Genomic DNA, 13527 nt, shown 5'->3' with positions numbered 1-13527 from the left:
CATTCACTAAGACCGCCTGTTTAGTCCTTTAATATTTACACAGCAGCTCCAGGAGGGAAAGCACAGGGGTCATTAGGCAAAGATTCTTCTTCCTTCTTCTATTACCAGGAGGAGAGAAAAATATTCAGTCATTTCCACTGTGCGCACACAAATAGCTTCTTCTCTTTGCTATAAACAAACAGTTCTCTGTAAAGTAAACACAGACCATATATCCAGACGGAGAAACAGAACATTAGCACAGAGGTGGCGTCAAATCATTTCACTAATGACACAAGCTCATATTCCAGACTTTATACACACAGCAGGGAGCGTTAAAAATCAACACTTCAGTGTGTCACTACTAATATATGTGCAGATTTGTACACATCAGAGTTAATTTAACACTTTTATAATTCCTGAACAGCTGCTACAGAGCTGAATCAGCTCTGTGGGGAGAAAACAGCGTTCCAATCTGTTCTTGTCAACCCAAAATAAAACTCTGATGAAAACTCAGCACTGGAAAATCACTCTCTCATTGTTTGGTTGATTAACACCACAGTGTCACATCATTGGCTGATTAGTCATAGTTGACAAATGTTGATTGTCTTGTTCTTTACCCACTCGTGGAGCTGATGAGTTCAAATCAATCTAAAAGTGTTAAATTAACTCTGATGGATGCTGACTCATACGAACACTTGCACAATGTTGATCACACTGTAAGAGATGGATTCACTTTTCCAACCCCAGAGACTCTGGAGCTTCATTCAGCACCGAAGCTCTAAAAACCCACTGGACTCTAGCTGCCAATCACCAAACAGCAGATAGAATAAGTTCGTGACTAGTCAGAGAACATAGTAGAAGATGAAGCAGAGACAGATATTTTCCTCATGAGTTGGTGGAGAGCAAAACAGAGCTAAAAATGAGAGAGTGACTACTGGACTTATGTTCATCAAGTGGCCAGAAACATGACTCAGAATAAATACTAATGTTGCTTTGTGTCTGCTGGATTTGTTAATTGGAAATTATTTGCTAGCACATTCATCATAACAACTCTGTAAGGTGATAATAAAGTGTTGTGCTTATGGCTTGAAGCGCTGGCCCTGAGTATCCAAAAACATCGATGACCGCAGCTTTAATAAAATGCGATATCGCTTCAGTGAAGCAAGTTCAGAATCATAGGACTATTGTATAAGAAAATGCTGAAGAAAAGAAAAATGTTAAATCTACCTTTGATTCTACCCTAGGGCACAAGCAAAAGGGAAGCATCAGGAGTGTGAAGGCTAAAGCAGTCACTATTGATGGTTGTGCAGGGAACAAACTCCACCATCATGTGTCACTGCAGTCTAGCCTGTTGGCTCTGACACTTGTTGACTGGGAGTCTCAGACAGTCAGGCCTTTTGGGCACAGCCTCACACACAGTCAGCCCGTGATAAGGACGGTGTAGCCCTGGTGCTGCTGATGTCAGCAGTTTGCAGTCGGGTTTTGCTGGCCGTCTGCGGATCTGTGGAATTTCTCTCCTCCCCGTCATCTCCACAAGATGCGGGCAGGGGCGACCGACAGCTCTGCCCATCCTGCACGCCCTGCGGGCTTAGCACGTCGGCCTGCCCTGAGCAAACAGCACCTGGAGCGGCAGAGGAGGCTCTGTCCTGACCCTCTGTCACACTCAAATTCACATCAGGGGGCTCACCTCGAGGGCTCCCTGACCAAAGATGGTGTGGGCTCGACAGGGAGGCCATGTTTGGATAGGGATGAGTGAAATCTGGGGATTTGTAAAATGGGTTCAAGCCCAGTGTGATGTGGATATACAACATGTGGTGCACTGAGATTTTAATTTAATTTCTGATACTTTTTCATCTTTTGCATTCATGTACCTTCATCAGTGTAGTGATAGAAAGAAACTACATTAGGCTACTTCTACTCCACTGCTTTTCAGGAGATTGTATATTGTACTTTTTATTCTACTTTTACATTTATCTGACAGATAAAGTCCCTGAATACTTTTCAGATTAAGATTTTCCCTAAAACCTACGTAATAGGCTTATAAAATACCACACATTGTTAAAATTTGAACAAGTGGTTCCCAACCTTTTTGGCTTGTGGCCCCTTGCAAAAAAAAAGTGTTAAAGCTCCTCGTCGTGTTTCAGATGCCTGTGAGTTGTCAGCAGTTCAACCAAAGACACATTTCTCCCCTAAACTTCTTATATCGTTTTATTTAGATAATTGTTCAAGGCCTAAATAAATTCTGAAAGTCTGAAAAATTATTACAAATTTATGTCAGACCTTAGTTTTTTCTTCTTTTTCCTGCCCCATTAATCATCTCTCAATCCCCCAGACATATCCTGTGAGTGTTTGGAGGAGTCTAATCAATCGGTCAGGAGCCACTGGACTAAGTTCACTAACTGTAGTTAAAATTAGCAAACAGCTACAACAGCAAAACGCTTCTAACGCAGCATCAATAATCAAGTAATGTTATATATGATGACATTTCAGTCACGTGCAATATTTCTGCACAACAAATACTACATTTTGCTGATAATCCCTCTATACTTTTACCTCCTTAACATTGTGAATGTAAGACTTTTACTTGCAATGCAGTATTTTTACATTGTTGTACCTTTATTTAAGTAAAGGATCTGAATACTTCTTCCACCACTGTACTGACTGTGCATCCCATGCTCCTTTCAGAATTCTCTAAAACTTTCTCCTGGTTTTCTGGATGCCTTTGTAAAAAATAATTAGAAAAAACAACAACAGATGGTCAACACCAACTCCTACCGCAAACTTGTTAAAAAAGAGACGGAGAGACTAGCATTACCACGATGAGGGTGGAGACGTTGGTGGTCATGGTCATGGGGGTCATGTCTATGTCTTCGTGGTTATAGCTGTGTGAACAGCACAGTGTATGGAGCACAGATGCTGTAGAGCAGCAGAGAGAACAGACTCCGTGACCTCTGCGCCCACCTGCCTTCATATTCATCTCATAAACATCCTCAAACTGATTCCCTTTTGCGTCAAGGCTTTTTTGTGAAAGTTGCTGAAATCTCCCACTTTCTGAAAACCACAAGTGGGTTTTTGTTGAGGCACAAATCTCCCCAGTTGTTATGTTTCATTTAGACAACCATGACAGCCTTTTGAAGCTTTGCTAAGTGGAACGCATTAGAGGAGTTCCTCCGTTTGTTCACACAGAATGATTGGAGTTGACATCTTACGAGGGGAAGGAGAAACGAGGAGCTGTCACAAATGTCCAAACAGTCAAAAACAGTAACACCTCTTACTTCACTTACTCTTGTGGTATATATTTAACAGTGGAAGACTATGAGGTAATGTATTTGTGCTGGACAGTAAACAGTACTGTTGTAAAAGAGCAAAACGAATGAATTGTGTTAAAAAAAAAATTTGACGATTATTTATACATTTCCACGTACCACTCACACAGTGCCCCTAATGATTCTGGTGACAAAGTGTAAATAGAGTGAAGCATTCCCAGACACCTCATATGGAGTCACTGCCGGGTGAATAAATGTTTTCCTGATCACTCATCTGCTGTAACACATGACAAACACAGAGCAACAACAGCAGGCCCGTGGTGTGAGGCCGTACGTCTTCTGCTGCTATTTCCGAGCGACATAAACATGCAGAGTGGAATCATTCCCACATATTTCTCCAAGGCGTGTTATTCCAAAAGCATTTAAGACATTTAGCACTCCAGACTCTAACTCAAGTTGTTTTTAATAGACATAAGCTGTGGAATGACTTCATGTTTTTGAGTGTTTGCTCAAATTATCCCATTGCTAGTGATTATTTAAACCTATGTTTTGATCACCGGGTTGTCAAGGGGGGAAAAAAAGTAAGCCATCAGTCTTCAATGGTACTTTGGTTTCTAGAAATAAAAAACAAACTTTATTATAAAATACGATAAAAACGCTGAAAACCTTTCAAGCATTCAAAACCATTTCACTAGACTGAAAAAGAACAAATTACACATTGTCATTGACACTGTGCTGGGGAAATCTGCACAGAATTATTTCTATAAATACACACATTAGTAGTGGAGTATTTGCACTTATATTGTAATACCACTTATACATATTTGGTCATTAAACATCACAACTTTTATCTAATATGACAAAATGTTACATTTCAGGGGAGAAGAGCACCACCGTTTCCTTCAATATAAGCACCATTCCAGTCTATAAAGTATGAATGAAAGAATTTTTTTTTTGTTTTAATTTCTTTTCTTTTTTTCACGTTTGTAAATTATGGTAACGCGCTTTCGTCAAGGTCCTGAAATTTTGCATTGCTTAAAAAAAACCCAGAGAAAATGAATACTCTTACAACAAAGATAACATCTAGCCAGCATGGCTGTAGCTACAATATATTATATGTTATAAATACAAACAAACAAATTTAGGTAATAGTAAACATTTAAGCTGCACAACAGAGTAGCAACTGTACACTGAGAGCAACAACAAAGTATTAATATATATTTCTGTGGGGAAATATTTGTCTTCAGTCACGTCAGCTTCTGTCAAAACAAAGAATAGACATCAGTGAGGCGAGCTTGTGTTTGTGTTTCTCATCTCTCTGATGAAAGGGTGAGAACAGTGTGCGTCTTTCACTTACGCAGTAATCCTGCAGTTCCGTGCCTGGACGTAGATTCCTGTGTACCTGATGTCGCAGAGAACCTCGTTGTTGGAAAAATCAGACTCCTGGACCAGCTGAGATGGGTTCACTGTCACCTGAAAAAAACAGCAGAAATAGCCACGAAATGTAAATATTTCATTTGATTCCGGATAGATTTCTTTTCTTTATCATGTCCTATTCATAAAGCAGCTCCACACACCCACCTTGAGTATGTAGTTTCCAGGTGGTACATCAGTGATGTCAATCCACTGGCAGTCGATGTTTGCGTGATATGTATCGTAGCAACCAGGACCGAGACCCTGAGAAAGATGCAAACTTACATTATCATTATACAGTATGTGTGTCTTAATGTGTCAGTGGCATAAAACTGCACTAATGAATCATTGAATTAATAAAGAACAATGAATGGATGGATCAATGGAAAAATAAATAAATCATAGACAGTGCAGACCAACCTGTGTGTGAGCAGTGCAGGCAAAGCGCCGTCTTATTCCCGGGTCACATGAGGTGTCCTCCAGACAGAAACTGGCTTTGTGTCCCTCAGCCACCTTCTGTCCAGTGGAGACGTCCAGCAGGTCGTAGTTACTAAAGGCCTCCATACTGTGGTAATGCCTGGAGAGAGACAGAGATCCAAACGACAGCTGCACTGCAGCTTTATTCTGGAAACTGTCATTCTCTTGTTGTCCTGGTCTGCTCATGGTTTAATGACCAAAAATGATTAATGTGGCATGATACATGATACTGAACCTCTTGTGAGTCATTTTCTATTCTGGATAAAGTTGTACAGTCATTTATTTTCTCACATTTAAAATATTGTTTGATCAGCTCTTAAAAAGGAACTGAACAACCTTTAACTGTCATAAAACAGAGCAACCTGACTGGCTCTTAGATATCAAACACAGCACAAGTTCTTCAGAAATATACCTCAGAAATGTTTTGTCTTCAAGAAATCTACCCTTCTTTTCATTCATTCATTTTCAGTGCTTGAAGGGTGTTTGTATTTATTTCACCAAACAGGTGCTGTGGATCGACTGTTTTGTTATCTTATTCACATCTGTGAGGACACGGGCGACTACATCACAGCAGCTAATGGAGATCCTAAAACAAGTAAAGGTAACACTGGAATATTTTAAACTATAATTTCCTATCATCAACTGACTTTTAAGCCCTTTTAAAACTTTTGATTCAGTAAAATCTGGAAGGTCAAAACCAAGTGTCTACACCAGTGTGCAGGGATGGGGTAGTGTATTTACATAAATGTACAGTTTTCCTAACTCACTGGTGACAGCTGTGCCATTCCCACTCATGCCTGGGCTTCACCGGGAGGAAGTCCGCTGTTCCTTGGTTCTTCACTCGCTGTGGGAACCGCAGCAGGACTCTGTAGTCAAGGTCGCTCACACTCGGATGATACGCAGACCTGAAGGAAAAGGAAACAGGAAATGAATGAGCCAAGATTTTTCACTCTGAGCTGAAATGACACTGTGAAAACCTGAGTGCGCAGCCGGGGTCGCCTTTTAGTTTGTGGCATCTTTACCTCACATAGTCTGCACAGTATATACTTCACTGCACACTGAACTCCTTCTCGTCCTTCACTGGCCATTAGACAAATGATGATCCACTGTCAAAGTGACAGAGGTGGTTTCTGGTCTTGCCTCACAAGCTTTTGCATTCACCTCAGGAATGCTTTGCCTTTCATTTCAGTGCTTATTTTACTTGGCAAAGTGGCTGCTCAGATCAGAGGAGAGAATCTCGGGCGGTTGCCAGGTTTGTGTCCAGCCACTCTGTCACTCAGCTGCAGCTTCCAAACGGGACGGAGGCCAACACACATCCTAATGTGGCAACCTCAAAGGAATTCTAAATGGTTATCTTGTTTTTTATTCATACATGTGAACCCCATTGATTTCTGTGTCTAAAAACACGATTCATTACACAGCAGAGAGACGATGCGTTTCAAAATGTCAGCCATACCACAGGGACACGGTGCGATACAACAATCATTACGTATTACACACAGAAATCTTGATTAAATAACAGATTATGGGATTAAGTGCTTTTTACTTGAATGACTGATCAAATAAAGGAGAGCACCTGGACAGACAGTTCTCCTCAGCAGCACAGCGAAGTGCATACATCTGCACTCTCTGGATGTAAGAGGCAGCTTGGATGTAATAAGGGTCAGGAACCAAGTCTGGGAGACCTGCAGGAAAAATCAATGCATATTGATAAATCACTGATATGTGAGGACTCAGCTACAAACACAGTATCTATCTAATGATTGGGAATAATCAAAAGAGATGCATCTATCTGTGTACATGTATCTATTGTTAAGTATAACATCTATGTCTATCTGCTAATGTGATACACAAATATAGGGAATAGATCACATTTTAACTATTAAAAATTACTGCATTGTTTATGTGATGTCAATGAGAACATCATGTTAAACATTGAATATCAAATACTTTAACCCATTAATTACAGTCCACTACATTTAGTATGTTAAGGAAAAGCTGCACAGAGCTTTTTCTTTTAGAGGTGGAAACACAAAATCTGCTGCCAACCTGTCAAGACACATGACAAAATCAAAATTTAGATTTCACACATTTATCATGCTGGAATTGATAGACAAATTTGATTTTCTTTTTAAAACTCAAAGCATGTATTATTATTAAAATTGAAGTTGTTCTGAATCTAGTGGTACCAAGCTTTTGATGTAACGTAGTTTTTGAGAGACAGCTATTTCTGTATCATACTATATTTAGTTGTGAGTCACATAAACACACTATTAATGTTGAAAATCCCATAGGAATGCAGTGTCACTGAAATCTGCACAACATAAATCCTGGATAACTAAAAAGCAACAGATCAATTTTTTAGATCGAAAAAAACAATTTGTGACTAAAGATTACAAAAAGGATGTTAAGGAAAACTTTGGCTGTTGGCTCATGCTCTGACCCATTTGAAAAATGTCAGTGGGATTGTGCTTAGCTCAGCTGGTACTGTAAGGGCTAAAGGAAATTGTACTAAAATTCATCTGTGGAGATATCCATACACTGCATAAACAGTAATCTACCTACTTGAGCAGAATATTGAATAGAAAAGTCTGGAAACTTTACACTGTCATAACTTAGAGATGTAGTTTCTCCATCTTTGCTGTATAAGTACTAATGACTCGCTCCCAGCCAACCATTAATATTAACTTTGCTCAGAGGCTCTCATACCGGAGTCATTACTTTTGTCATAAGGGGGTATTAACTCTGACTCTCATTAAAAATACATTAAAACGCCCATAAATTGGGTGAATTTAAATTTTGAATGTGGAAATGAGCGTGAGGCATCTGTGCCTCATAGCTCCACTCAGTGCTTTTCAAGAATAAGTTGCACTTGATGATTATTCTGATTTTACATGGTCTTAGGGCGTTTTTATTATGTTCATACTCTGGGTACCGTGCTAACTACTTTTATACACTTTGGTTTCTCTATCTTATCTGCCTGCTTCACCATTGTGGAAGAATCTGGTGCCATAGCCGGTTCCTGGTGGAGGGCGCGCAGTGATCCTGTTTCTGCGGTCTGGTGGGTAAACATTATAGAAAACCGAGTTCCTGTGATGAATGCTGTGTGGATCTCGTGGGTCGCTCACGTCTGCAGTCCGTGTTGTATCCGGCCTTGGACGAGGAAAGTGTATTTCTACAGCATTACTGGACAGCGCTGTGGGAGAAACATTTAACTCAGGTGTGACTCTGGTCAGTGACTGCGCTCTGTGCGCACTGCGAGCGTCACCCGGACGCGTTTGCTGCGGGATGCGATGTAAGTTCTCACTATCCTCGGCCATGGTGACCCGTCCAGCAGGTGACCAGGCAGTTGAATCCGAGTTCTCAGATCTTATCTGGCCGCCTCGGATGTGCGTAAAGTCCGGTGATCTTGCCGGCGGGGCAGGGGCCTGTTGTGCACCGGCATCATCTCCGGTTGCACTCCGGCCTCCGCGTGGGATTCCGCTGCCGGAGAACTCCTGGGTGGCGCTATTATTTGACGGAGTGTGGTGTGAACGGTATCCCAAAGCCACGGGAAAGGTCACGCGCGGCGGCGACTGAGTTGGTGTCCCTGGTCGTCCCGAGGCGAGTAAATACGGACCCTCATCAGCACCAAGAACTGATGCATCCATTTGACTGAGGTCGTTTTGGTGAGAGTGAACCCGGGCTGCGTCCTCGAGGTTTGATCTGGTTCTCGTGGATCTACTGGGTGTAACGGAAGGGTTAACTCGGTTAAAATTGTTAGTTGTTAGTAAAAGCTGGGTGCGTCTTCTAGTTTGTGCGGGGGAGCGATATTGAGTCCCCGTGCTCAGTAAACTGTACAGCTGACCGTTATTCTCCCACTGAATCCGGTGTCTCCAAGGTCCGACACGTGCGCGTAAATGTTGTTGACCGGTACCCAAACACACCAGAACATCAAGTAGAAAAATCAAAAGAAAGGGAAACTTCTCCATGGCTCCGTGTGGTGGTGTCTATATCCGAAGATTTACAGCACTGAGACATTAACGACGAACATTTGAGTTTGACATGTGTGATGAGGAGGTGTTTTCTGATGAGGAGGTGTTTTCCATACACTTGACTCCTTCACGCAGTTGCGCACAGCATCACTCCGAGAGGTTGGTTTGAGACGTCTTTAGTGTCTGTAATATGAGTTACTTATCCACCCATCCACAGCTAGGAGCGGCGCTCACTCTCTCCTGTCACCTTTGAACCATTTCAGCACATTCTTTATTCTTTATTAACATTATGTCAAGGTGAGAAAGAGTGTAGTAGCCTAGTCACTGCCATGAGAAGTTCTGTCTGAGTTTCATGTTAAACTCTCATGAAGCACAGGCGCATTGAATTCAACCATCATAATTCCTGTGGTAAACTTATATGTATGTCCTAACTGATGAAATATGGCTATTCTACAAGAGGAAGGTGCCAGTGGGTGCACTTATGATTTTATATAAACTCAAAGAACATGACCACAATGGAAACACTGGAGTCCTGAGAAGGACAATAGCTTTATTAATATCTGTAGGGAATTTAATTTCCTTGTACTTGTCACACTGTGGATGCAGTATAGAGCTCAGTGGTACTGGTGGTCTTAAGTGCAGTAATGCCTGTACTGAAAAGTATTCAGCCTGTTGAATCCTCACACTGAGGCCAAGTCGCCCTCTTCACCACATGATGGCAGTGGATCCTCACAGACCGGCAGCTCTCTGCTGACATGCAACTCAAAACTACTTTTACTTGAGATCAAGATAAACCTTTTTCCTAGCTTGTATTCATGAATCAAAGTTTTTTCCAACTTTCAAAACTCTTGTCAACCAATGGAAACGTAAGTACGTTCTTCAATGTGTGTATTATATACAACACCCACTACAGATCTGTCTTATTGCCCCAAAGATGTCTACACTTCATATCAAAGCTTGTGCTGTGACACACTTCAAAGTCAGTTTATATTTATAGCCCTTAACCTCTGTAAAGTTGTAAAGAGCTTGACGTCCTTCATATATTAGGCTACAGACCATTTATATAAATCAATCTTCAACACACAGTATATGTTTGTGTAACATAAATCTATACAGGTCTCACATCTTACTGTATATTCTATGATTAACTCTCCAGCACCTTTTTACAGGATGGATGAATTCAAAATGCGGCCCACTTCAACAGTATAGTGCTTCGTGTCCGTCACACAGTTGGACAGGGCATCTGATCTGTCAGCACCCACTGTGGGTTATAAAACACTACTACGATGTTGCTATGAGACGGCTGGAGAAATTGGTTTGTTGGTGATCGCAATTTAGTACCACTGGTTCCACACACACCCTGACACTAAATTCAATGATAAGTGACACTCAATTTGTTGTTTTGTTTTTTTCTACTAGTGGCATGTTTTGGTTGGAAACACTGTCATGGTTTTGGTCCAATAAGCCTCATTTAATACTTATGATCCTGTTGAATAACAGGCCTGTAAACCACAACTGATATTACAGGTGCTTTTTTAAATCAGGATGTTAAATGTCGGCATCATCTCGGACAGAAAGATGTTCACGGGGCTGAGAAATACGAAAGACAAAGTCAAATGCTTCCCAAGAAGTCTATTTTTTTTTAAAACACCTTATCATAGTCTCCTCAAATCTGCACACTTTCAAGAATTGTTCCAGGTTTGCAGGAATCCTGCATAACACACGTACAGTACCAGAACAAAGCACAGAAAACCACAGTCACCAGATGACAGTCACAAGTAGTTCAGGCTTTTGTGTTGCATCTATCTGTCGCTTTATACACATGATAAAGAGGTTGTCAACTGCCTTGAAGTAGGTGAGATTCCCCTCACCTTTCCCCTCCTTTTTCCCATGCATACTCTGTCACAGCATCTGTGGCTGCGGGGACGTGCCAGCAGACAGGTAGCCAGTAACGTGGTGTCAGTCCCGAGTGCATGGTGACAAAGTCGGCCAACACAGTGAGGATTAGAGGAGGTCAGACTGGATACCCCCCCACCCCCACCCCCACCTCCTTCTAAATATACCCACATACCCCGGCAGGCACTCAGAGCCTTTCAGCAATCTGTGTGAGTATAAATCCATGAATAAGTGTGAGAAACAGGAGTAGAGAAGCATGGATATGTGTGTGAGTGTGTGTGTGTGTGTGTGTGTGTGTGTGTGTGTGTGTGTTTGTGTTTGTGTGTGTGTGTGATTCGCGCAGTACAATCACGGGGTGCAGGTCTAGTTGGATCAGGCAGGTTGTAACCGGATGGGTGTCATTGCTCCAGCATGACGGGTGGTCTCTCACTGTGTAAGCACTCGTTGACACACATGATTTAAGGCACCACCTCCTGGCACTCATGTCCCACATATGACATCTGACACCATCAATAAACACTGCCCTTAGTTTCTCTGTTGTCATAATTACCAGATTAACCTGGATATTGTTCTTTTTACTTCACTACTTTTATACAACAGACGTAATTACTAGTCCCTTTGCATATTAAGATTTTATGTACAAAGCACATGATCAGTTTGAAAATATGATCCATTAAACACAATAAAGTAGTTAAACTTTGCTGCAGTTACATAAGCAACATTAAAATGCTGCTTATGTGTTAATGCACCAGTTACAAAAATTCAATAATATATGTAATGATATAAAATCAACATAGGCCATTTCTGCCCAACTGGTACTTTTTGAAGTAAATTAAAACATCTTGAAATTAGATCTGCTCTTTCTCCCCCTTTGAAAATCCAGAAAATTAATAATTAATGTTTAATTTCTGGATGCATGTTGACTCCTGCTACTTCACTATGAAGTCCATTCTCAGTGTGTGGGCATTTTATCTGCACCACAACTATTAATTATAGCTGTTAGATGAATGTAGTGAATTAAAAAGTACAATATTTCCCTTTTGAAATGTAGTAGACTACAACAAAGTTGCATAAAATGGAAGAACTCAAGTAAAGTACAATGACCTAAAAACTGTACTTCAGTACAGCACTTGTAAATGTACATAGTTATATTCCGCCACTGGGTCTGGATGTGAATGAGACTTTTTCCAAGTAGGCAATAAACCTTGGTGTCCCATGACGCACATTGAGAACAGGCTGGTGAATCAAAAACAAATACCAGACTTTCTAATTCGTTGACAGTGTAAATTTAAAATCTTGATAGACACTTATTGTAAAACCCAAATCACAATTTGAGTATATATATATATATATTAGTGTATTCTTGATCTCGGAGACAGCAGCTGGACAAAAGAAATGAACAATGAATAAAATACCTGTTGATTGCAAAGCAAAGAAAGAACAGGATGACTCGTAACACATGCACCCACACAAACCTACACTGCAATGTTCTGTATGTGCGCACAAATGCTGCAAACAGAGGATCATCTAAGCACTGACATCGTAAAAACAGAAAATAGCCTACATCCTCGGTGTTACACTCTGCTCTCGGGCACAGTCATGTTCACGTACCTGATATTACTGACTTCAGACAAGCCCACACTGCTGACCGATGTGCTTCAGTCACATGGTTCACCCAAGCTGTGAAAAATGCGGTCAGGTTTGTCCAGGAAAATGTCTAGACTGGATTTGTTTTTCTTAAGTTTCCCCTCTGCTGTAAAGCAGCTTGGGATAATAAAGCCACTGTTTCACACTTGCCTGTTTGCGTGTGGTGAAACACGCATTAGTTGATGTAAACCCTTTGGTTAAGATGATATATTTTTATGTGTATGACTGTTATCTAAAATACAGAAATGTTATTGCGCATTCTCTGGACTGTGATCTCTGGTTTATCCTCTGGTTTACCCTTGGTGAGCAGATCCACCTGAGTGCGTGGTTTCACAGTCATCAGCACATACTGCTGTCATTTTTAGCACCGGGAGTCCATGCCAGTTTGGTTTAGTCGACTTCCACCTGTTAGAGTGTCACAGTGACCACTTTGTCACTCCATTTCCACATGACACGCGCATGACAGATTACATGTACCTACAGCTGATGTCGAGAGGAACTGAGATACTGGTTGTTACCATAACAGGTGTCAAAAAATATGGTTACAGTGAGGTTATGAAAGTGTGTTCATACTTTAAATGCACTTCAAGCCCCACTGACAAACTGACAGGTTCCTGAAGTAAACCATTGCTGTCCAATAATTTATAACTTCATGTTTTCTGTATAGGGACTCAAAATTACCCAAATCACCTCTGCTTTCTGACTGAGAAGTCACTTCCCCGAGGAGCAAGTCCAACAACTGTGCCAACACTTGTAAAGCCTAGACTTACTTTGACATACAAATGCTCATTTGTTCCTCTAATGAAAGTATTACTGGACTCCCATCCACTTTGAAAATGAAGACCCTTAAAATACATGCACCTACCTGACCTGTT

General features: G+C 41.1%; 1 protein-coding gene across 1 annotated transcript; it reads right to left on the bottom strand.

The window, feature by feature from the left end:
* Positions 1–4380: 4380 nt before the first annotated feature.
* LOC111232717 (protein-lysine 6-oxidase-like) lies at positions 4381–12992 on the bottom strand. Its single transcript, XM_022760386.1, has 8 exons — positions 12950–12992; positions 12617–12685; positions 6712–6820; positions 5903–6040; positions 5079–5235; positions 4827–4922; positions 4603–4718; positions 4381–4504 (listed from the first exon to the last, which is right to left on the bottom strand). The coding sequence occupies exons 1-8, from the start codon at positions 12990–12992 to the stop codon at positions 4498–4500; spliced, it is 735 nt and encodes a 244-aa protein (XP_022616107.1). The 3' UTR covers positions 4381–4497.
* Positions 12993–13527: the final 535 nt, after the last annotated feature.

Source organism: Seriola dumerili, unplaced genomic scaffold (assembly GCF_002260705.1).
Source record: "Seriola dumerili isolate Sdu_G_001 unplaced genomic scaffold, Sdu_1.0 BDQW01000002.1, whole genome shotgun sequence".
Lineage (NCBI taxonomy): Eukaryota > Metazoa > Chordata > Actinopteri > Carangiformes > Carangidae > Seriola > Seriola dumerili.
This window is presented reverse-complemented; position numbering and strand designations above follow the sequence as displayed.